This window comes from Asterias amurensis, chromosome 8 (assembly GCF_032118995.1).
Source record: "Asterias amurensis chromosome 8, ASM3211899v1".
Classification (NCBI taxonomy): domain Eukaryota; kingdom Metazoa; phylum Echinodermata; class Asteroidea; order Forcipulatida; family Asteriidae; genus Asterias; species Asterias amurensis.
This window is the reverse complement of record NC_092655.1, coordinates 13367502-13393121: the sequence shown is the minus strand read 5'-3', so window position 1 is coordinate 13393121 and position 25620 is coordinate 13367502. Positions and strand designations below refer to the sequence as shown.

The window sequence follows — 25620 nt, the reverse complement described above, 5'->3', positions numbered from 1 at the left end:
CGCTACGACTGGGCGATACCATTGCACTCGGATTGTTAGGTAGACCAGGTTTTTACTACAAGAGAAGAATTATTCTTAATTGTCATCAAAACTATATGAGAGACAAGTTACGGACGTATTTTAACATACTGTTAGAAATGTAAGCTAAATTATATGAGTTTAATACCTTAAATATTAAACGTACATAACTAAGTAGGATCTATTTAATTATGCCCTCCCGTACTGAATCGACGAGTCCCAACGACCTTGCCTGAAAGCACACAGCGAGTAGCTATAGCGACTAGTGATATGACGTCAATCGCCATTCATCGGCGTCATTGTATAGTCAGGCACGTGTCACCCCTCCCCTAATAAGGTTAGCATTCAAGCCATGAATGAAAAACGAATAAATATACCAAGCAAACCGAGGCGTAAGCATTACAAACTTCGGCACTTCTCGATGAACATCGGAAACAGTCGTTCTGTCTTTTGGACTTGCTTGAATATTTCCGAGGTTTTATGAGAATCTCATTCTGCGGTCAATTTTTCGACGCAGAGTTCGTCGTGCACTTGTGAATAACTGCAGGACGTATGAGCAAGAAACAACAAAAATCCAGCGAAATGCGAATGGATTTGGACACCCTTTCCCAGGTTGCGCTCAGCCAATTTGACACGAGTTACTTCAGTCAGCCGTTCTCTGGATCCAGGTCATACCCAACTGTATCCGACGAGTTGACCAGGGCACTTGTCAACTCCATGGCTGTGTCCAATACTGACCTGTTCATCGGCGAACAAGTGGATCTCCCCAACTTTGAAGGTACGTGTTTTTGTTTTTCTTTCTGATTTTTTTTTCTTTTCGGTTTTTTTTTTTTTTTAATATTTTAAATTTGAATTACCTTGCAAATCTTATTTAGTTTGTTAATTAGTTTTTTATTTTGTTTTATTGTACATCTGCACTGAAGTTCACACTTTGAATTTTTTTTTTACCTGCTCAAAGTTGTTATTGTTTTTATTTGACTTCAAATATTTTGTACATGCACTTTACAAAAATTCGATGCCCTCCTTGGAATATTGAATATGCTATGAGTTGTTTTTTCTTCATTTCAAAAATGTTAGTCTGAAACTCTACGGATCGTTGGTGTATGCTGTTCACCATTTCATAATATGTGTTTAGAATTTAGGAATATTTTACTTAAACTCTCAATGACAACGTGGGTGGACACTCAGTCCTTTAGTTTTTCTTTTGATTTGAAATTATTGAGCCTTAACGGCATGTGGGCGTTGGGCAGCACATGTTTAAAACCACCCGCACCCACCCACTAGATCGGAACATGGTCTAACTTCAGTACGGTCAATCGCAGCTGGAGCCTCCACTACTTCACACCCGCACACGCGGTCATATAAATACTAGCGGACTTTTACGGTAGTGTATTGCGGTACACATCCAGTGCTTTGATATTAAAGCCGTTCCTACTCGCCTGCACACAGATGAAATTGAATATCACACGCGGTACGGAAACTGTTTGTGCTATTCTCAAGTTATATTCGTATTATGCTGACACGATTGAATGAATCGAGCTGTTCTATTCAATGTTAAACCTTTTGTTAAGATGTCTTTATGTATTAATATTCAACTCGATTGCTGTTACCTGTCACTAAAAAAACTTGATCGACCTAATTTGTTGATAGTTATCGACAACAGTGTTGTAACAGTTCTCTAGTTGATATTTTGTCTTCAGTATATTTTTTATAATGACACCATACTTATGATTTTCTCACTTCTTTTCATCCACTCTACAGGCAACATGGAAGACTTTGAATACAAACACACGGTTGTTGACCCAAGTTTGGAGCATGATCACAACATGAACAGCCGAAATGAGACGATGCCTCTTTGCTATCATGGTACCATCACCACCACGGCACCTCACATGTCCCCGGACCAAGAGAGCCCCAGTGGGTCCCCCAACCCGCATTCATGGTGGCCATCGGGCGACCAGGGGATGCTTACTCCAACAGTCATCGGTAACATTGTCAGCAGCTCCAACACACTCATCAACGAGACAGTCCCAACTGGCAGTCAATCTTCAGTTTCTGCCGAGACCGTGCGTCTTGGCAGGGAGGAATCTTACACACCGACTAGTTCGTCAAGCTATGATGTAATCTGTACTGAACCTCTCCCGATGTCATCCCCAGATATGACCGAAACAGAACATCTACCCCCTTATTCCTGCGCCTACACCCAAGCTGGTGGTCTGTCTACGTTCGACACACTTGTTGACACGCTTAGCAGTGCCGCATGTGCGGCTGAAACATCAGCTTCACAACCAGTGGGTACACAGTTCGCCGAACAGTCCATCAAAATTGACGGTGTTTTGAAGTACACCTGGCCGGTGTCTTTAGATTCGAGTTCTGCTTTCGGTCGTCCAGTACAGCAGCAACAACACCAGCAGCTATCAACGCAACATGTGCATCCGCATCCCTCACACCAGCAACCCATCCCGATGAAAATGTCACCCTCAACATCTCGCACCCAAACCTCACCTCAGCCCGTACCTTCACGGACTCACACACAGCAGCTTGGTGAAAGTATGATGCTGCAAATATCAAACCCAACTGACATTCTAAACCAACCGTACCCCGCAGCTATCCCCAGTTCGTCAGTCACTGGGAAATCACCCAAACCCAGAAAGTACGTGAGTCGACCCGGTAAGACACCACCACACGAGCGGCCATACGCCTGCCCTGCTGAGAGCTGCGACCGTCGGTTCTCTAGAAGTGACGAGCTTACCCGTCATATTCGCATCCACACGGGACAAAAACCGTTTCAGTGCCGGATCTGCCTGAGGAACTTTAGCCGTAGCGATCATTTGACAACCCATATCCGTACCCACACTGGCGAGAAGCCATACTCCTGTGACACATGCGGCCGTAAGTTCGCCCGGAGTGACGAGAGGAAAAGGCACTGTAAAATTCATCTTCGGCAAAAGGTGAAGAAGGAGTCAGAACAGATGAAAGGGGCAAGCTCATCATGCAGTTATCAGTTACCTCACACTTCACCATCCCCCTCCTCGTCGTGTTCGTTACCGGCAAGTACGGTAACAACCAGTGCGTCTTAGACCCCTGGAACACCATTGAACTCACATGCCGCCATGGTGGAATAATATATCCACAGTGCAAAAACAATCCGAAAAAGACTTTTAAAACTCTTTTCAGCTTCAGAATACTGCACAATTGCCGGATTTTTGCAACACACCACTGTAAACTGACTACACTTTGTATTCACGATTTCGAAAGATAATCTAACTTTTATTTCCTCTTTCGGTGGTTGACATTAAACGATTAACCTTTGTGTTTTTGTACGAGAAACTCGAAAAAGAAGAAAAAACAAAAACGCAATGTAAACATCTTATTTGGGAAAACTTTGGTGTAAAAATATCAAAATTGCTGCACTATTTTCGGGACCAATTTGCTGTAGTCAGTAGTACTATTTTATGCTGAAATTCTGGTACAAAATTGTGTCATTCTATTTCTTTCTGCTATTTAGGTACATCGCATGTTTAATGTCTTCAGGACTTAAAATGTAGTTGGTACAAGTATATTATCAAGGACGTTTTGTCGACAAAAAAATGTTTCTCACATGTTTTTTATTTTATTTTAGATGTCGCACCAAGTTATTTCAATTATTCACTTTCCCGGATAACTTATAATCCCGAGCAATTTACCATTATTATTCAGCACCTTTCCAATTCGCATCACAAACAAAACTAAATTATCTTCATTTTGCTGGAAGTATTTCACAACATTGAGTTGGTCTGTTTTTTGCTCAGAAGTATGTAGGCCTAATGTAAAGTGCAAAGAAATTACCCTTTTAAAGAACTCGTTTCCCATTGCGTAAAAAAAAGGTTTCGAGATTTTCGAGAACCATCTTTTTCAGAGATGTTTACAAAAAACTAGTGCTATGCATTTCAAAGGGGAAATTTCTTTTGCAAACTTTCTCCGAAGATGCACATTGGAGCGAGTCGTAAAATAATTTAAGAAGCATAACTTAGTGTTAACGTATTAAGAAATTCTGAAATACACTTTGGTGAAATGCATTCAATTGTATTCCGATCGGTAAAATATTACTTTTTCCCCCCTCTGGTTTGGGGTCTTTTAATATCATCTAACGCTCTTGCCAGCTATATAGGGAAGATTAAAAATCAACACTTTTGTTTATAAAGGCACTATAATTCCATCTGATCAGTTGGTTCAATTATTTTTGTATGCTGAATGCAACAGGCTTGCTGAAAATTGAAGAATGTTTCGAAAATTGAAGACAAGGGAGCCGGTCTCCATATGGCCCATTGAAACATAGAAAATACCACATAATTGTAAACTGGTACAGATACTTAAATTGCTTATACTTTTTACGTTTGCTACCAATATAAAAAAACCACCTGCAGGTCCAGGATTTTATTTTTGTCAACCAATGTTTTGCAAAAACTAAAAAAGAACCTTTCACAAAACCAAGACCCCCGCCCACTTGCCATGCAATTTCACGTGTCAATGTCAATGTGCTCTTGTTGTGTTACTTCAGTTCGAATGTATACAAGCAGAAGAAATAAACTTGCTATTTGCTATTCATTTGCTGAGAAAATGTAAACTTGTTAAACAGCTCATTTTTTGATGTTTTAATTTTGATATCGACTAGAAATGCTGCAACGATAGCGCTTTGGATGAAAGTTACATCGTGTGTGTATGTGTTGTATGTCCGAAGTGTATACGCCAGACTTAGCTGTGTATAGCACTTTCTTTTCTTTTTGGATGTGTGATAATTTCAACAACATGTGCCTTGTGATTGTCTTTTTCGAATGTTCAGACATCAGACAAAATATGCTGTTCTTCAGCAGTCACGGACCTTCTGTAAAAAAAAGGAGATCTGATCCATCGGATCACAGTGCTTAGATTTATCAAACAAAAACAAAATCTACAGGAAAATAACCTTGTAGATTCATTCCTCATGTTTGTTGTTTCGGTACGAGTATTATATGATTTACAACACTTGCTCTTATTTAATTTGTTAGTTTATAATGTATTATAAACAATGTACGAGATAACCTGATGTAAATGATACTACTGTAAATTATGTTGTACTATATTGAAGACAAAAAAAGAAATATTACGGGGAAAAATAAATTATTTTTGTCACCCATGTTATATAACGTCTCTTTGTCTTTTTCTTATGCCTTGTATTAACATTCGTTATTATTCTTCTCTAAAGATAAACCAATATTTAAAAAAGGTGCACTATCGAGTGCCCACATTATACCGGCATCAAACAAACGGCCAAACGAACAAGGCAAAAAAAAGGTGCAGTATTATTTTAAAAAGGTGCACTATCGAATGCGCACATTATACCGGCATCAAACAAACGGCCAAACGAACAAGTCAACTTTTACGAATGAACTAATCAATATTACCCATTATTTTCATCTTTTAATATATATTTCAGGAAATCCCTTGTATGCTATAACATTATCTACTTATTTTGCACGAAAGTGGTCGAATCAAAATTGACAAATCCCCTTTAAAAATTATGAATAAGTATTTGGAATTGCCACAACTGTTGAATTGTTGATAGTAACAGTCAGATTCGAACCTCCCCGTTCGTTGTTGATAAGAGTGGGCTGATAGTGAGTGGTGTTCGAAATGTTTTAGACCATGACGCAGGAAGGGGGCAATTTGCCATTTTGATTTTTGACACCCCCACGAAACAACCATTATTGTCGTTCGTAAAGGCCAGCATGTTTTGCTTTTTTATATTGAAACGTTATTCAGAAAGAAAATGATAAAATATGGTCAGTTTCAACGTCTTGCAGTTTTCTAGAATGATTCGTTCCATTAAAGTGTTTCAAATTTGTCAAGGTTGGGACACCCCCACGAAACAACCATTATTGTCATTCGTAAAGGCCAGCATATTTTGCTTTTTTATACAATATTATTGAAACGTTATTCAGAAAGAAAATAACAAAATATGGTCAGTTTCAACGACTTGCAGTTCTCTAGAATAATACGTTCAAATAAAGTGTTTCAAACTTTGTCAAAGTTGGGACATCCCCACGAAACAACCATTATTGTCATTCGTAAAGGCCAGCATATTTTGCTTTTTATACTGAAACGTGATTCAGAAAGAAAAAGACAAAATATGTCCAGTTTCAACGACATTGGAGTTTTCTAGAAGAATGATCGTTCCAATCAAATTTTCAAAAATTTCAAGGTTTGGGAAGTTTTAACATAAACAAAGTTAGCATAATATTACTCCAAATGTTATGCAGCAGATTATTACGAATGCTCAGTTTAAACGACTTGGAACCATCTAGACGGATGATACGTTCCAATAGAATGTTTCAAATTGTTCAAGGTTGGGGGGGTTTCATCATAAACAAGGTTGGCATAATATTACTCCAGCTATCACCATATAACTTTATGAATCATTGGTATGCAATTTTTTCCACGTGGCCTTTGCCACCTCTATTAGATATTTAAAACTTCATAAAAATTTCACGTCATTGTCATGGATGCGAATCGCAGGAATTCTCCGCCATCTATCATATCTCATTTATAAATCCTTGGAGACTGTGAACCATGAATCATAAACTCAAAGTAAAGAAACAGTCATTGCTTACACTCTTTATTGTAGTGCTTGGTCAGAAAACACCACAGTACGGACCGTAACAATGTTTTTTACTAATCATAATAATGGTGAGAAAGTTTGAAAACAATAGTCGCGTCACTCGACTTCGAGAAACACCGGTATGTAAAAGTTGTGTCACCTTGTTTTGTTAAACGTTTGTAAAGGCATACGGGTATATATCGGGTGTGAAAAAGTTAAGACTTTTATTTCACCATTTTTGCGAAATAAAGAGTTTGTTCAATAAAGTTCACCATGCTGCATGATCCTTTGCAATGTTGTGTATTTCATACAACTAATAATATTGTTAGGATGGTGATATTTTTAAGGTGTTGTATACCATTTGTCTCATTCATTCAACCTTTTCTTTTATCGTATAGATTCACTATTTAAATTAGCAACGTGTGTTCCCTTTTCAGTCGTGTCTTGTTCCATATGCGTTATTTCCTCCAAACCTCTTTTCGGTAACATTCATCTGTGGCGAGGAGAAGTAAAATGGCTGCACAATACAACCGTATGACATTATCAAAATTTTGTATTCGTTATGTGAGGTTTGAGTATTCGTTCCTGTAAGGGAAGGGCAACTTTTAATTGTTAATGGTAGTTCACCGAGAGAAATGACTTGAACATTTCAAAGGGGCACCGAGACAGGGGCAGAGAGGCAACTGCCCCCTTGCCCACGTGGAGCATCAACTGTAGATACGGTGTACACACTGTTATATATTTGTTTATGTCTGAAAGAAACTATTTCGTCTTCCCACGTACTTTTTGATAGCGCTGAAGGTTCACATTAAAATGAAATTTTGATTCTGAGTGTTGTTCATTGTTTGTACAATGAATATTTTACATTGTATCGTCCTGATCCATATTAATAATGTGTTTTTAAACATTATTTAGAAAGATAAATCAATAACCACCAGTAAACACTACAGAATGTATTAGGCTTTTAATATTCTTTTTCAAGAGACACCACTCTTTTTGTTATACACGAATTAATAGTTCCCCATTGTTGATTGGTTTCCGCTTCCATTCAGAACTCGTCGAAATCTTACCTTTTAAAAACACAACTGTTTTCCAATTAATCGATCACAAATAGGTTTCATTTGAAATGTCGCCATACGTTCTTCAAGTATCAAGTTACTGACAAAATATAGTCTTGAACTTTATTAAAAATGCAACATTGTGATGACCTATTACTTCACAGCAACATCAACAGATGTACAATAACCCAACCACACACACATGATGACTAATCAAGTTTGCTTAGGATAATATTTTGTATCAGTCCAACCTCGTTCCCAAGCTGACTGATATACAATTTCATTATTTACGCAAAGCTGAAGTAACAATAGCTTGTTGCCGATTGATTGATTCACAAATTGATAGAACACTTATAGCTTTAGTTTGTCTGTTATACAATTCATTGAGTTGGATTTGTGTGTGAATGCCAATCGGAAATTTTACTTCGCCTTCAAGTTACCAAAAACGTCTATAAACGTCTGGTAAAACGATACACTCAACAAATATGTCAGTTTGCTATAACTATACTTATAGTACACTTATAGTATACTTATATATATACTTACGACTATTTTTATCGGCCAAGACGAGGAATTAAATTCTGTTTTTTTAATGGTTTTGTTTAAAATTTTACGACATAAAATCGATAAATAGAACCAAACTTCCTTAATATTGTATTTAAGATGAAAAAGACAAGACAAGTTGTTAACTTTGTCAGTTTAAACATTATACGGTAAATCGGATTGATGCTGATTATGAATGATTTTTGACAACTTTGAAAACAAATAAGATGGGATTTATGATTTCTTTTGTGACGGTTTATTGTTTCACAAAATCAGTCAATATGTCAGGAATATACTAAGCAGAGAAAACAATTCTCTCATTTGTATCGTCGTGCTACTTCCATTGTGTGATCTACAAAATTATATGTTTTCAATATTGTGACTCACCTTAAACTTTTTACAATATCAATGCATTGAATGATTATAATTGTTTTCATTTTCTTTGCAGCAACCTATGTCGGACATCTTAGATCGTCATGCAGATCGTAGATGATGCTGATTGGAGAAGTCCTCGGGAGGATAGATACACCGGGTAAGAAGAATTGTCATCAAATAAAATCAAATTTGGGTGGATTATTACTAAAATAAAGTATTCTTTTACATTGTTGTGATCGTTTCCCATCAAACACCGAGTCGACCAACAGCTTTACTCAAAGGGACGCACTAACTTAATTGATGCTCGTGTTCGCTCGGATCAAAATAACAGGGAATGCTGCAAGAGCAACCTGCCAGTAAGGCGAAACAAAGGACTTTAAGGGGTACAAGGGGGGGGGGGTCGTTTACTCGAGGGGGCACTTCTGGAAAAAAATATTCAGCGCTTTCTTTGTATCATAAACTTGTTGGGATAAGATAATCTGCCCTGTATGTAAAATTAACGACGTTGTTTGCATGTAAATATAAAGGTAGTTTTAAAAACACTGAAAATAGTCAATAAAGGCGCATATGGTAACTTGTAATATCAAATTACAGGTTTCAAATGCGGGGGGGAACACTTTTTTTTTTTTTTTTTTTTTGGGGGGGGGGGGATCCATCCCTGTCGCCAATAGTGTCAGCTTTTTGGAAGCATTCTCAAAATGGTTGTGATTCGGATAATGATTTTAATTACAAGAGTTTCCCAAAGGTGAGCGCATCGTTTGAAACCCCTTATACCTTCAACGCCGGTTACGTTAAAGCGAAACCATGCATGACCCCATACACTACTAGAGAAAGCAACCAATGCAAACGTCACAAACATTTGCAGATTACTGGCTTTAATGTTTCAGTCGTTATTTAAATTGTGTATACATTGCCTAAACCTCCACAACAAAATGACGCACACAAAAGTATGTTTTCTATGGTGAAGTACGTGCTGTTAAACGAAATCATACAGCCAGTTTTATTTGTTCAGTTAAAACTGAAGTCACTTAAAAACCTAATTGCAAGGATCTGCTTTTTGTAATTGATTGTCGCTATACAATACATTCAAGGAACACGTTGGCTTGGATCGGTCGAGTTGGTCTTTGAAAGCGTTTGTAACCATTTGTTATAACATTATGGTTAGAAAGATATTTTAAAAGTATAATATAATGATCCACACAAGTATCACTCGAAATTGCGTTTTTTTTTTTTTACACGGTCGGCCATTTATAGGAGTAAAAAATTTGACTCCCATAAATGGCCGACCGTGTGAGTCGACGAGGTCAAAGGAAAACCACGCAATTTCGAGTGATACTTGTGTGGATCATTATATTATACTAAAATATCTTATATTAAAATATCTTTCTGATCATATGCATTTTATAACAAACGGTTACAAACACTTTTCAAAGACCAACTCGACCGATCCAAGGCAACGTGTTTCTTTAAGCTGTAGGGAGTAAGCGCTGTGGATTTGACTCGTGTTTCTGAAGAAGAAAAAAAAATCCTACACGTCCGTTAAAAACATCATGTTACCATGAAAGTCAACCTGATGGTTAATTATTTTAGTATGGATTTATTGTAGATCTGAAACTATTGTTAAACTGTTTCTACAGCTTGTAAATCTTGGCATTGTGTGCACGCATTCTGATCATCGTTTAGTAAACTGTTTGGCTTATTCTGGCAAAGTATTGAAATAATGCTCTACCCCAAATTTCACTCTATGCGGAATACTACACTTTCTATGCAAATGTGCTACCATTGGTTTGCTTGGATCTATGAAACTTGGCACTGCATCGGTGTGTGGGGAAATGGAAGTAGTCTGGCACCTATTATGAAGGGGTGAAATACAACTATCTCCGTCATTTTGTAAATTAGGAATACGACTACATTGTATAACGTCTTTGTTTTTTTCTGATTAAGTTTAATGTAGATCTATGGAAAGAAAAACAATCTCGTACCTCTTAAGAGATTAAATTGCAACCAATGTTGTCATTTTGCGTGCAAGGTATCATACAGTGCTGTACAGCTTTGCTCGTACACATAATGACGTTTTATGGAAAAAATAGTCTGGTACATCTACCTCTTATTATTGCTTGTCATTGACGAGTGTGTGGCCGAGGAATCCGACCGCATTAGCGGTTGTGTGTTAGAGGTACCGGTGAGACAGTGACAGAGCTTTACCATTCAAATTACTATTTGTAAACCACTTCAATTTTGGGGCATGGTCGGAGTAATTCATGTTAGAAAAATGTAAAACCACACTGGTATGAAATTGAATAATTTTATTCTTGACAAAATTAGTACTATCATATAAGAAAAAAACAGAAAAAAATAAATAATAATCACGCATGTTTGGCCCCTATTTTGCTAGAAAATTCAACTAATTTGAACAAATTATGATTGTGCATATTATTTGTGTTATTGTTTTTCATTCCAATATAAATTAACTATCAATATTATTGATAGTTAATTTATATTGGAATGAAAAACAATAACACAAATAAGCAAACGAACAAATCATTCAACCTGCCCCTACATCTTTCGTCGGTCACAACACTGATCAACAACAACCTCACTGCTTTTCTTTGGACTTGGACACCAATTTTGATGTTAAAAGCTTCAAATAAGGGTGGATGGTCTTTGCACAGTGTATGTAGGGCAGGATATTTTATACTTATCGAGCCATGATTGTTGGCGAGTTATTGTTGGAACACCCCAAAAGTGTTTCCCCCACCCTCCACTTTTTATAATTTGAAACAAATTGGCAAACACATATCAGGGAGAATCTATTATCTAATAAGTTACCTTTGATGTCATAGCTCTTCACTTATAATAATTGTTCTAAAACCGGCTTAAGTAAAGCTTATTTTTAAGATGTGAAACAGTGGTGCCTGGGGCATTTTTGTGTCAAAAGTATTTTTCGAAATAAGATCACGTCAGTAAGAGATGCGTTTGGGACGCTAGGAAACTTATCTTAAACTCCAGTGAGAGAGCAAGACGTAGTATTTAGTGGATTTCTGTGGTTGAATTCGTGCTCCTTGTGGCGTATCCTTCATAGCTTTATTTCGTCGGGATCTCCGTTGGGGGGTAACCCCCTGACACATCGCCATTACAAGATAAAAATAAATTTCCCCTCCGCTCGACCGACCATTTTCCGCTTCCTGCGACCCATCATCTTTGACGAGTCGTTTGTTTTACCGTGTCTATAAATAGCTCGAATCCCCCACCGACGTAAACAGATTGTGTTAATGACGTTAATAGCGAGCAGAAATAGCCCACTGCGCCTGCGCGATCGTCTGGTGTAATTAAATTGTACGAGGCGATTAGCATATGGCTACTGAATAATATATTGAACTGCATTAATACGCTCTCTTTGGCTACAGTTGCAGTTGACACTGCTATCAATCAGTTATATATATTTTTTCTTCAAAAATGAAATAACGATTTGTTGTTATAAGGGAAGATTAACACTTTAGGTGTGACATTTCAGTGTTATGGGCCGTAAAATTCGCACGAAAAGGGATTTGTTTCTTGTAAATAGCTTCGATTGTAGAATGTTTAACAGGTTTTATTACAATGTGTTTCCAGAAACCGACTTGTATACTTTGGTCTATAATAAGATTACAATGATGTTGAATTATCTAACATTTGTTGTAGATTTAATCAATGCATCTGTTATTGGAAATCAAATTACTTAGAAGTTTTAACAAATGAATTGTAGTAAGATTATATTTGTTAAAATAATTATCCATTATTTGTTACAGATTTATTTAGTCGATACAAATGTTATTGGAAACATATTTTTCCTGCGAAGTTTGAGCAAAGGAATTATAGTAAGATTATATTTGTTAAAATAATTAACCATTATTTGTTACAGATTTATTTAGTCGATACAAATGTTGTTGGAAATACATAAGTACTGAGAAGTTTGATTAAATGAATTGTACTGATATTATACATCTGAGAAATAAATCCATTATTTGTTACAGATGTAGTCGATATACATTTTATTGGAAATACATATTATTGAGAAGTTTGAACAAAAGAGTTCTTTCCGTTTTTAGAAAACATCCGCGTTTGCGTCAGACCCCGTCCCCACTTCCCCTTGTTCCCATCCAACGGTATTAATATTGTATTAAGTATCTTTCAAAAAATGTATGTCATTGTTTTTCCCCCTCTTTCCACTATTTATCTATTAATCTGTGCGTTATTGTTTTGTTTGTGGTATGTTTATTATTACTCACCCGCTTTTTTATATGTTTTCTTTTCGGGTGGGGTCGGATGGGGTTCTTTGGGTCACAGCCCTCTTAATGAACATTTAAGAGGGGCTAATTGCAATAATTTCCATCAGATAGACAGAGTCTTGTAAATGGGGAAAATTACAAGTCTTACCGCACGCCAACACGGAGACCCTCTTAAAAAAGACATCTTTTTAGTTTTCCATTACGAGCTGTGCACGTGCTTATTACTTGGAAAAACCTTATGTTTCAGTTTGTTTTGTTAATCAAGCATACAAACTCGAATTTACATAGTTCTAAATATAGATACAAAAGCGGAAGTTTTTAGCCATTGAGAGTTTAACGACTGAAGGGCGGTCGTTTTAATGTTAATTATTGGAAAAACAAATACCATGCAAAGAACCCTACACGCATCTTTCTACAATATGTCTATGTCGTCATTACAGTGAAGTGGCATGACGTATTAACACGTATTTGAAGCCCAATTACATTCCCCATTAAAACACAGAATATATGCGCATGTCTCGGGTTTTGATTAAATAAAACAATTGGTGACAATTAGCCATTGTGTAGCTAGATTGTCTATAGATCCTTTAGGGACTGCTCGCCAGAGCAATTGTGAAAAAGCAATCCATGGTGATTTGGGCAGCTGTTTTGAGGGCAGCTCCACACTCACAGACTGGACTTTTGCAACCCATGCCCATCCGGAACATGTTTGCCCGGAATCAACCATGAAAATACTAATGAAAACACTTTTCTAATTTAACAATAGGCCCTATATACTTTATGCTCCCCTAAATCGGGATGGACATCAGGGAAATAGTCTCAGAGATTGTCAATTATTTTTAGAATGCATTTTACGGTATTCATAAATGTAATAGAGGGAGTATAAAAGACCGGTTGTTATATTACAGTACATTTCCTGTGCAGATTTGGTTAGCCTAAATTAAAAAATAAAGCGTTTACGGAAGGGATAATGTGGAGTATTTCCATCTTTTAGATTTCTAAATATAAATACAATCGAGGTTTTTTTAAGATTCGGCAATCGGAAACCACCCGCCCGAGATAATTCATCAATTTTGTCAGCTATTTCTAGAGATGAATGCAATGCTAATAGAGTAGATACCGTTTCCTTATAACTTCAACTGAATCGTCACTGGGGCAGACAATGCGCGGTCATGGGACCGAGGAGCAGTCTTCCACTCAGGGTTATGCCCGGCTTACACATACGTCGCGGAAACTGCAACCCGTCTAGCTAAGACCTCGCACTGCTGTCGTCATCCAGCCCTCGCCGTGGCTATTTTTAGCCCGCCTCAGCCATTGATTGCTGCTAATGTGCACGGACTGATGTCGTCACACGAGCCAGCTCGCCTGTTTCACGTTTTCCACCGCTGCCTGACGCAAGACACAGCATCGTCGTAGCGAGCAGCTCGTGATGTCATCAGTGAGCTCATTACCAATTCACTGGATGATACGTACGCCACTGGGTCATATTTAATAACCATCTCTCATGCAGTCGTCTGCTGTAGTAATCTAGACGGTGAGACTTTCATGTAGGAAAGCCTGTAGCAACCGCGCGCGACCTCATTTGAATATTAAGCGCCACCCGACAGCCAATCGGAACGCGTCTCATCACTGACGTGTACAAGACCATTCATGAATATAGTCCGCTCTCGATTTAATGCATGCGTACGTCAGCGGCTCAGTGATTACGATACGGACTGCCATGCATATGTCGTGAAATGACGCCACATCATAAGACACGGCAGTCTCAACGCTCATCTTGTTCTCAGTGCTATATGATGTTTTGCTTTACCCGGAAATAATCATTCTAACTTGGGTTTTCATTTTCGACCGATTTCTAGAGGCAGATTTACGTACAATCCAGTATTCCCCTGGAGGATCGGATCTGGCCTTTCTTTGTTGTTTGCAACTTCACGATAACATCCGATACGGTTGGAGTTACATATAGATAATTCATTCCTGTCCCAGTTAATCTGTTAATAGAGTGGATAATTATTTGATGCGATGAAAATAATTCCCTTTGTAAGGAAATTCGGAAACGGCATTATTACATACGTAATATCCCATCCGCTAAGTTTTCTTAGAATGGTCCCGACCCCCATCCACCCTCCCCCCCCGCACACAAACACCGAAGAGGAACCGTTACGATAGTTTGGTTCAAATAAGTTGACGCTGCACGTGGTATCAAGTTGTACTCTTTGAATGCATTGGAAATAAAATTTAAAAAAACATGAAACAATAAATGGCATTTAGATACACAATATCACACCTGCATAGGACGTCAATGATGCCATGAAAATATGAAACAAACAAAAACACTTCGATTTGTTGACGATGAACTTAATACAGTAAGGTAAATGATACTGCCATCATTAAGAAGCATTTAGCTTGGAGCAATCTTTGCAAAATATTATTTGGTAACGTCATCTTCACTTACAATTTTAACATCACAGGGCGTCAAACTCAAAGCGCGTTCTCTCGTCATATCCACCAACCATAATAACAATTAGTTTCTGCATTCATATTTTTATGATAAACGAGGAAAACTTTACAAAAACAGTTCCTGCTTTTATTTATAGTGTTAAAGGATTCGGGTACTTTTTCAAAATGTCCACAGATTTACATTAAACTTGCAGGGTTTGAAGATAATGATAGTGGAAAGCTTCCCTTCAAATATTACTAACTAATGTTGTTTTTTGTGTAGTTTTTGAGAAATGAGTAAAACAAGTCACAACATAATTTTGGTCTCATGAGACCAAAGTTATTTTAGCATGTAAAATCCCCTTAACCAGTTATGATATTATACCAAAACCATAGCATAACTGGTTAATACGTTTTTACATGCTAAAACCGAGACGAAAATTATTACTTTTACTCATTTCTCAAAAACTACAGCACCTCAGTATAAGTAAAATTTCAAGGGAAGCTTTCTACTAACATAATCTTCAAACTGTGTAAGTTTAATGTAAATCTGTGGACATTGTGTTTTTTGTTAGGAAAAGTACATATACCCTTTAAACAAACTAATCCGCGTTTTAAAAAGCAAAAGTAGAATTCAAAAAGAATTCATCGACGGATACAGTATTTTAACATCAGTTGGGATTTTTAGTTGGGAAGTTTTTTTTAAAGCTGCATTTTACTGTCCAAGTAGGTATGGATTTCCCATTTGATGTCAGTTTATTAATCTTAGCAGCCTTTAATTATGTATTCCAATAAAGTAGTTAATTTTTTTTTCTTTTTTTTTTTTTTTTGGGGGGGGGGGGAGGGGTGATGAAAGGTTAAATCGCACTAAAAAAAAACGACGGCTTTTTGCGGCAGGGAAGAATCAAGTTTAACTGGGACATAAAATTGCCCTCAAAAACAATCAGTTACTTTGGACATTAATATTTCATGATGAGAATAGTCATATTTGTATGCTCTCGTAACAAGTAAATCCTGTCTTGATCGACTGTTTTTCCCCCCGCAAACTGTCTTGAGCCTTCGACTGAAATAATACCCTGTTATATACATGGCAACCAAAATAGCGGGCAAGATGTTGTTAGCGACGTCTGATGTAATCATAGCTCTGCTTACGTAGTTACACAATTTGTTGATGAATCGTACAGGAGTGCATGTGATTGAGTGATAAATTGTTAGAATCTGAAGTGCAATACTCAAAAACAAAACTCAGTCCTTTTGCCCTTTTTTATTATGTTATCTTGGACGGTGTTGTTATTCTTATCTTTACTCTTGTTTATCCCCTACGTCAAAATTGGACACGACCCCAGCAAAACAAAAGAATTAATATTGACGGTCACGTCTTGGCACCAACTTACGTGCAGATGTTTAATGTCTGATGACAAAGGAAGAGTGTGTGGTTGAATTGTTGTTTTGAAAACAAGGTATTTTGTAACTTTTGTTGTTGTTGTTGTTTTTCTACCAAGTCAATGGGTTCTTTATTGCTTGGTTTTTAAAGATTTACCTTTAAAATATTGTATTATAAAAGTGCACTTATACACACTATTTGTGTCGTAAAAGAACAATGTTTGTAATGTTTGTAACAAAAAAGAGGTAAGTTTTTTTACTTTAAGAAAAGTTGCCCCTCAATCTTTAAAAAACTGCTGCTTCTCTTAGAAGAAATGTAATCATTTTCATTTTTGTATAGAGATAGGTTTTTACCTTTTTCACATTGTCTTTATCTATTAAGAAAGTGCTGTCAGTATACACTTTGCATTGATAGCGATTTATACGTAGTGAACGTAAGACTCTCCAAAGCTGCGATGTAAGTCAGTTTGTAAATTAAAATAATTAACTTACAGCTCGGTGCCTCATTGGAACTCCACTGAGCATGGTGGAAATACAAGCTTAGTGCGATATCTTGTATCTTGTTGAGAGTTGTGATTTAAAAGGCAGTGGACACTATTGGTAATTACTCAAATGAATTATTAACATAAAACCTTACTTGGTAACGAGTAATGAGGAGCTGTTGATAGTATAAAACATTGTGAGAAGCGGTTCCCTCCCAAGTAAAGTTATTTTACACAAATTTGATTTCGAGACCTCAGATTTAGAAATTGAGGTCTCGACATCAAGCATCTGAAGGCACACAACTTCGTGTGACAAGGTTTTTTTTTCTTTCGTTATTATCTCGCAACTTCGACGACCAATTGAGCTAAAATGTTCACAGTTTTTCGTTTTGTTGTGGTTTTCGGGCGTTGTTTTATCCCCCATCAATTTGTATTGTTTTAATTTTATTGAAACGTCTTGTGCGATCTTCGATCGGTAATAATACACAAGACACAAAATGATAAACTTGAATAGATGTTTCTCTCATTACTACAGTAGGATAAGCCCGGTTTAAACTTCCTTCGAATGCGATACGAATTTTGACGTCACAAGTTCGCCACAAAGAAATCGCAACAGTTGAACTGCTCTCAACTCCTGCGAAACATTCTCTGCGAAGTGAAGTCAAAATTCGTATCGCATTCGCAGGAAGTATGAACCGGGCTTAAGAAGACATGAGGAAATTGACAGGACGAATTTGGGCATTTGGATTAGAGTCAATTAACAAGCATTTTTTTTACAGAAGGAATTTTTGTAGGATGCATTTGATTTGCTCTGAGGATCGAAGACTATAGCAATTAAGAAACTCTTGGCACTGTGCCCTCCTGACGCAGAGTTTTTTTGAGTCAACTCATTGTGGTTTGCATCACCGTCTGAAGACGCTGATTTGCCCATCATGCGTTTCCTTTACATCACATCCACCTTATAAAAACTCAGTTGCAAGGAATGTTTTAAATAGTGAATTGGTGATGAATTATTTATTATTAGGTTGTTAAGATTTAGTAAAACCATAAGTTGCTTGTCCAGAACTCCTTTATAAGTTGTCTAAGTGTTGTGTAAAACTAGATTTACCTTGTGGGGGTTCATGGCGAAGGATTGACGACTTCTGTTTACTCTGTGGGTGTTTTTCAATCAAGAAGTTGTCTTAAGGCAATAATTTTTTGAACCGTTGATTAATAATTTTAAAAAGAAGGAGAAGATATTTGTACAGGTTTCATTCATGACACCAATGTAAAATAAAGTTCATCCCTCGGAAGAGATCCCCAACATTCTCCGAATCAAACAATTCTAAAAAGCCCGAGGATTGTTTTTAGGAAACAAATTCGTGTCCAAACTTGATTACTTTTGGGTTCCTCGTTCTGCTGAGGTCGAAATTTATGTAGGCACACCACTTGTTGTTTGGTTTGGATACGAAAATGAACTTTTTAACACAGAGGAGTGCCGACAGTGCGATTTGTTTGTTTGCATAAGTTTTCGTAATTGATGATGCTGTAGCTCGTAAAAAATATATATAAATCTATAAATAATATACAAATTTGACGAGGCCACGTCGGACATCTGTGACATACTTTTGATTAGTTGGGTCAGTTAAAGAGAGACAACTTAACTGAGAGACGCCGGGCTGCGGCGCCAGATCAAACCATTGATACATTTATTTCAAAGTCTCATACGAAGGATCATTAATTATAGTTGAGAAAACACTTTATTTGTCGAACTAAAGGCTACCAATTTTTCTTTATTTTTTCTTCTTCTTGGAACCAGTTTACTGTGGGCACGTGTTGTGACGTGTGGACACCCTCAAAGTGTTTTCATCTTGCGGTTTCAATTTCCCAACCACCTTTGATACATTTTTCCCCTCTTCCTGACAATCCTGAGACACCGTAGGCCTACCCACCATCTCTGGAGTTACTGTTTGAGGACAAAATAAATTTTCTGTTGTTGTGGTATTTCAAAATTTATTCTGAGACGATGGTTGCCGTTGGTGAAACAAATGTAAAGAAGGGGAACTTCAAAAGAAATCTGAACTGTGAAACATAGGTAACCGTGGCCCGTTGTAACAATACAAAGCATAGTGCATTGAGTGTTTGGAATCAAGGGAGACATCCACTTTCGATAACAAAATAATAGTAATAATAATAATAACCGGATTTGTATAGCGCCATTCCATCTAGATCATCTAAATCAAAGTTTTGAACTTTGTGAGAAAAAAATAAGATTTGAAAGAATCATGACTTGACGACTTATACACGTTTAGTTAACAGATAATATTGTTAGATAGTTTGTTTTTTGTTGTGTATTCGTAAAAACATAAGAAGGTAAAATGATTGAGATAACTCTAGAAAAAGATATGTTTTTTTTTGTAGAAAACATTCTGCATGCTTAAAGAAACAGGCTTTCTTAAAAGAAACATTACTAAAAGATCGGAACCAATCAATTATCATATTGAGTTTCTTCATTATACATTTGTAAAATCCTTTTCAAGGAAATTCCAGTAGTATTTTCGCCCAAAATGGAAAAAATTAAACCAACGTTTATACACGAGACCTCTGAAGATTTGTGGTGATTTCCGTATATCGTTTAGCCGGACGTTGCGAGTCGTTGCTCCCCCGTGCTCCCGAGTGTAGTCTCGGTGGTCGGGGAATGACATGTGATACACGCTTCTCTCTGTTTAGCCGAGGGCTACAAAGTTCCGCTATTTCCTACTAAAAAACTTAAAATCTGAGGTTGAAGTATAAAAAGGAAAAGGATGTTGTGAAATATTTATGTAGAATAGGAAACTATCGTTTAAAAACGAAAACGTGCGTAATTTTAATAACATTTGGATTGCAACGGTTTAACACTTGCATAATGTTATGTTAAAAAACAAAACTTTATGAAAAAGAAACATCTAGCACAACAAACCTGTAAGGGTTATATTCTTAAGTTTGTACTAGTTTTTTTGCCCCACAGGAAAGCCTTTTATCAGAATCAAAAGAAACTGTGGGGAACATTAAACAATTATGTAACTCTCTAAACTCCCTTTTTCATGGTGGTATCTTTTTTTTTCGTTCGAATTTAAGGTTCGAATCCCACCCTCAAACACAGCCATATGTTTTTAGTGCCTCAACACCTTGTTTCACGGCGTTGACCCATTCCGGATTGTCACCTCGCACCTCTCATTTCCATTTCATCGTATTTCCAGTGTTTAGATTGCAGGACTTGCAATCATAAGATTGTGGGTTCGAATCCCACCAAACCAGTATAGACCGCTGATTTCACAATGACTAGAATAAGTATTGTTGTCTGCATGGTATTCTGAATCACATTTTGTTTTAAATGACAGCAATACTTAATCCATAGAGGTGAACCATTGTTCGTATGCGAGAGGTTGGCTGTTCAGCTTGGCGTTTATACCCATTTGCTATCTGTTTACCGAGTTCCCCTGACGGATAGATGGTCTAAACAACAGGGCCCAATATCATAGAGCTGCTAAGCACAAAATTTTGCTTAGCATGACATTTCTTCCTTGACAATAACAGGATTTACCAACAAAATTTCCACGTGATTTTCAGGATAAGCAAACAACAGCTGAATACCAGTAACAAGCAATATGCAACAAACGGAATTTTGTTCGGTAATCCTGTTTTTTTTTATCAAGGAAGTAATTTCATGCTAAGCAAATGTGTGTGCTTAGCAGATGAAATTGGGCCCTGGTTGCATAACGCGACAAGATAAATTTTAGAATCTATTCAATAATCCCCATTTGTTTAGAAATATTATAACGCGATAATAGTCGCAACTGGTTACTGACAACGGCCCGTGTTGCTTATATACCACACTACCCAATACCAATTTCAATTCCTCAAGGAAGTTGCCTGGCTTTAAGTTATAGGACATGGCGGCATCAGGACCCAAAATACTTATCATAGGACTATCAAACATTTAGGTGTTGAGTTCGAAGAGTTGAGGAATTTATGCGCATATGGGTTCTGGGGTCTCTTTGGCCGAAGTAATAATAAGGATCGCAGTAATTATCACCAATTGGGTGATTGATATACATCAACTAACGTGAAGACAAATTCCCAGTACAAAATACTGTTGTTTTGTATTTTGTTCTTTTCGTTTCAAGTCTAGTTAAAAAAAAAAACCTCTTACGTTAGTCTATTTCCCTTGCGTATCTTGTAAACTTATAATAGCACATAATGAAGTTGAGCATTAATAGAGCAACACAGTGGTTTTAATTAACTTTATAATCAAAAGGGTTCATTACAACTTGTCGTTCACAAAATAAGAAACTCGTTTGTGAAACAAGAAGTTAACCATCAGACGTATCCTTAGGATTCGAAATATACTGACGTCAGCTTGCTGAAGCATTCTTCTTAACTGTTGCTTCGTAAAAAAAAAAAAAAATTCTTGCGAAATGATTTCTTATAAATATAAGAGAACCATCAAAACTTAACAAATGAATAACTTCCCATGCAGACTCGAGCTTGTCGCCGGAAATTCGAGGGCCACCAACGCGCTTGTTTAAGCGGGCATGGCGTGAAGGTGGTGGGCGAATACACCATGAGTCACCGTATAATATCTGGCAGCAAAGCCTTCGCACTTTTGATGGGAGTACAATTTGATATTCTATCGGTTTTTGTTTGTTTGTAATCGCGGAATTTATACATAATTTTATTATTTTATTTTTGAAACAATATTTTGACAACTTTAGTTGAACTTAGAAGTGAAACTTGCAATCGCCAACTCGTTTTTAATGTCAATAATATCTGTATGTTTATGGAAGCAAGAGTGTCCTTTAATATTACTTTGCAAAACAGCATTTCTATTGTTCGAATTCAAACAAAAACGGCCTGTGGTTTTTAGTCAAGATCTTTTGATATAATCACAAATGTTCAATCTTCGATATTAAAACTATAAAGCAGTCTAAAATGACTTTAAAAAAAAGGGTATAACGTATGAGTCACATTAGCTGTATGACTCACAAGAACATAATACGAAAAAAAAGGAAACTAGTTTACTTTTATTTTTTACAAAAAACAGACAATATGTGATCAAAATACGCAATACGCTATTAAACATAACAACTTAAACAATAAGAAAGTTCCGGCAGCAATTAAAAAGCATCCAGCATCCAATTGGTAAACATGTGTTACCTGTTTAAGTCAAAGAAAACCAAGTATTCAAAGTGACAACAATAAGTAAATGATGCAACTATCAAGTAATATACTTTATAATATGAACATTAACAACAGCTTTCATTAATAACTGTGTTTTATGTAATATTTCAATCTTTGGGTTTATACAACATTGTTGCAAAGTCTAACCAACAGTGCTAAGCACAACAGATAGTTGCTAAACAGATATACATTTTACAATGGAAACAAACAATGTTTGTTTATTATCGCTATACCAGGCATTTCATCCCATAAAATGTTCCGGAATTGTACCCCCTATATAGTGCCTCATCCTGTTCAGAGAATTTATATAGTGTTTCTGTATATATGCAAATTAACTTTTAAGATAAGGAAAAGTGAATACCGCCAACCATTGTCATGGTTACTTTCAACTGAAAACCATTTCAACTGAAACTTAAAAAGAAAAAGTTACGTATGTCAAAATACAACATTGAAAAGAAAAGTGAAGTCTAATATGGATCAGTCAAAAGCCAACCAACTTTTAATTTAATGAGTTATCGTTGTATTCGATTCCTTTCAAAGCAGGTCGACTATTTAATGATAATTAACTTGATCAATTGAAATCGAAACTTTAAAGGAACATTAGAGAATTGGTTTTTGCTAACAAAACAGTTGCTGGCTGTGTAAACACTTTATGTAGTCCACCATATACATTAAGTGACAAACCTGTAGAAGTTTGAGATCGATCGGTCACCTGGGTCACGAGAGAATAGTGAAAAACCGATTACAAATTTTGCATTGCATCGATGCCAAAATACAAATGACGCTCACTGAGCGATAAACTCCAAACGCGAAGTTAGATTATTTATTTCTCATCAAATATGACATTTCAGACAGAAATATTTCAAGGGATGTTTTCAACTTTCATCATCATTAGACCGTGTAAATTTGATTTAAATCTGTGATCTTCAAGATTTTTGTTTCCTACCAATTCTGTAACGTTCCTGTAATGAAGATTCAGATTTGAGAATAAGATACAACGGTTTTCTTCGCATAGAGATTGTTGGAAGTTAAAATATACATGCACCTAAAATAAAAAGTCGGTTACCATGAAGCTGTAAGGTTTACCGTGCAATTAAGTGGAAGCTCCGTGAAATCAGCCCTTTCAGCTAAGACCTGTTGATTTTAGTGCCCTAAACGATCCCGATGATAAATATTATGGAACATTGGCTCTTCATTGTCCATGAAAGATCAACTTGACTAGGGTTCACTGATGGTCAAAGTGTTGTCTGGCACCCTAGTGTCGCTCAAAACATTTCGTGACTCGCCACGTGTCTTGTACTGGGTTCAAAAATAACGGCCGCCTCGTCCACAGACCAAGCTGCTGTATTACACCGATTTCACGTGTAACGGAGCAAATTCATGGCCTGTTGCACGCTTTGCGTAGGAGTCAACCCAGAGTAATCTTTCTCTGCAACAACACCCACTAATGCACCATCAACCCATTTCCTGCGTGGGTACACTGGGCTAAGGTATATGTGTACCCATGGGATAAGGGCAGGTGGGCGCTGTCTACATATGAGAGTTCCCTTGGGGACCTAAAGGTGAACCATTGATCGACCATGAGGACAAAGAGTGGGTGTTCTGAATTGATGACCATTCATATCGGTAGTACAAGTTGAGTCAAATAAATACACAGGAATCAAGTCATCTTCATATACTAATATAATCAAGATTCTCTGGATTATTGTCTATATGGACAAGTACAGAGGAGAAATCCTAAACTAAATAGCCTACTCCAAATATGGAATTTATATCAAAAGAACTCTGCATTTCTCGAAGAGAGAAATGTTCACCTGTGGTAAACCTTTAAGAGAATTCACCCAAAGCCCATGTTATCCTTGTGACCTTTAACAAGGTGTAAACCTATAGTCACAGTCACAAACCTATATCGTTTTTCACTGTGAGTACTTCTTATTGACACTAAAGCCAGGCTTTTAGTATAGTAAGATAAAGTGCCGTTAGTTTAACCCCAACCACTTTACTTGTTTACCACACAAGGAAGTATATATTAGCTGTATCTCGTTTAAACAATGAAATATTATAGTCGCATTGTGAGTCCTTTAATGTCATATGAAACGATTCTATTGGACAGTCCTTTATGGTGTGTTAGTAAATTTTTGCCTGGTACCTTGTATACATAGGAACGATGGCAACGATAGTTCTTGTTCTTAACAAAAAGTTACCTCTCTTTTTTATCTTTCTAGTTCCGTCGATTAGGGTGAAGGTGTGTTGGCCGCAAAGGTATAAAGTTCCACATTGGTTGGCCTGGGAGAAAAAGTAACTGTTAGTGTTAGTTAATTTCTACGGAAGCATATTGGCCACATGAATAAATAAACAAATACTTACATTGCACGTACAGGATAACTAGGTCCAAATTATCGTGTACGTACATCATAGATTGTCGTGCACGTACAATAAAAACTTGAAATAGTGTAGCGTTCAGAAACACTTGTCGTGTACGTACATGATAGCTTACCGCGCACGTACAAGACCAATCGTGTACAGGATAAGCGAAGGTTTCTATGTAAATTTCTCGTCAGACTTAGTTAAGGAGAATTTAGAGGTATGGGGGTGGGTAGCTCTTTCCTTGTTTCTGTAAATCTGTTTCTTCAAACGTCTTGTGACATTGAGGTAGAAGGTTAGCCACAGTCATCGAAGTAATTGGAGTAATTAACTGGAAGCTAGAGATAGAGGGGGAGGTGGCGCTTTCTGCTCTACCACTCGGGCTTCTGATGGATGATACCCAAGCCTACATCCGTGCATGGACTGTAAAGGGGTAACCCTGTTTCAGCCCCTAGAGAAGGTGGCAATGGCCCCTGGGAAAACAGTTAATAGTAGCCTACACCTCTTGAAGTGGCCTTCAGGTCTTGTGTGTCAGACGACTTGCATAACAAAAAAACAGAAAGAGGGGGGTGTGTCGCTCCTTTCTTGTTTGTGTAAATCCTTTTCTTCGAACGTCTTGTGACATTCTACTTGTCGTTTAACCTTTTAAATCATCTTTGAGGACCCAAAGATAGTTTGTTAATGATGTCCTTACCTGTGACTATTATAATTGAAAGATGACTCATGATATACTTCATTGACTCGACCATATTTCGTTAACTCATTCCTTGTTAAGTAGAAATCCAGATTTGTTTTTGCGGTGCAGGTATACGCTTGTCATATACAGTGGACTTGAAGGAGCTCGTGTAGGCCTTGTGCATGGAATAAAATACAAG

General features: G+C 37.0%; 2 protein-coding genes across 2 annotated transcripts in view; both read left to right on the top strand.

Moving 5' to 3' along the window:
• The window catches only part of LOC139941104 (bridging integrator 3-like), a 96053-nt gene that overhangs the window by 18347 nt on the left and 52086 nt on the right, over window positions 1-25620 (top strand). Inside the window, exon 2 of the mRNA XM_071937536.1 lies at window positions 8684-8767. The gene's annotated coding sequence lies outside the window, so the exon portion shown is untranslated. The remainder of the gene's footprint in view (window positions 1-8683; window positions 8768-25620) is intronic.
• LOC139940992 (uncharacterized) lies at window positions 408-4707 on the top strand. The gene is made up of 2 exons (XM_071937398.1): window positions 408-796; window positions 1780-4707. The coding sequence occupies exons 1-2, from the start codon at window positions 571-573 to the stop codon at window positions 3096-3098; spliced, it is 1545 nt and encodes a 514-aa protein (XP_071793499.1). The 5' UTR covers window positions 408-570; the 3' UTR covers window positions 3099-4707.

Bases quoted from the DNA above. Each gene is read 5' to 3' on its own strand.
- LOC139940992 (XM_071937398.1), top strand. From the start codon at position 571: ATGAGCAAGAAACAACAAAAATCCAGCGAAATGCGAATGGATTTGGAC. The intron at 797-1,779 runs GTACGTGTTTTT...TCCACTCTACAG, and splicing joins GGATCTCCCCAACTTTGAAG to GCAACATGGAAGACTTTGAA.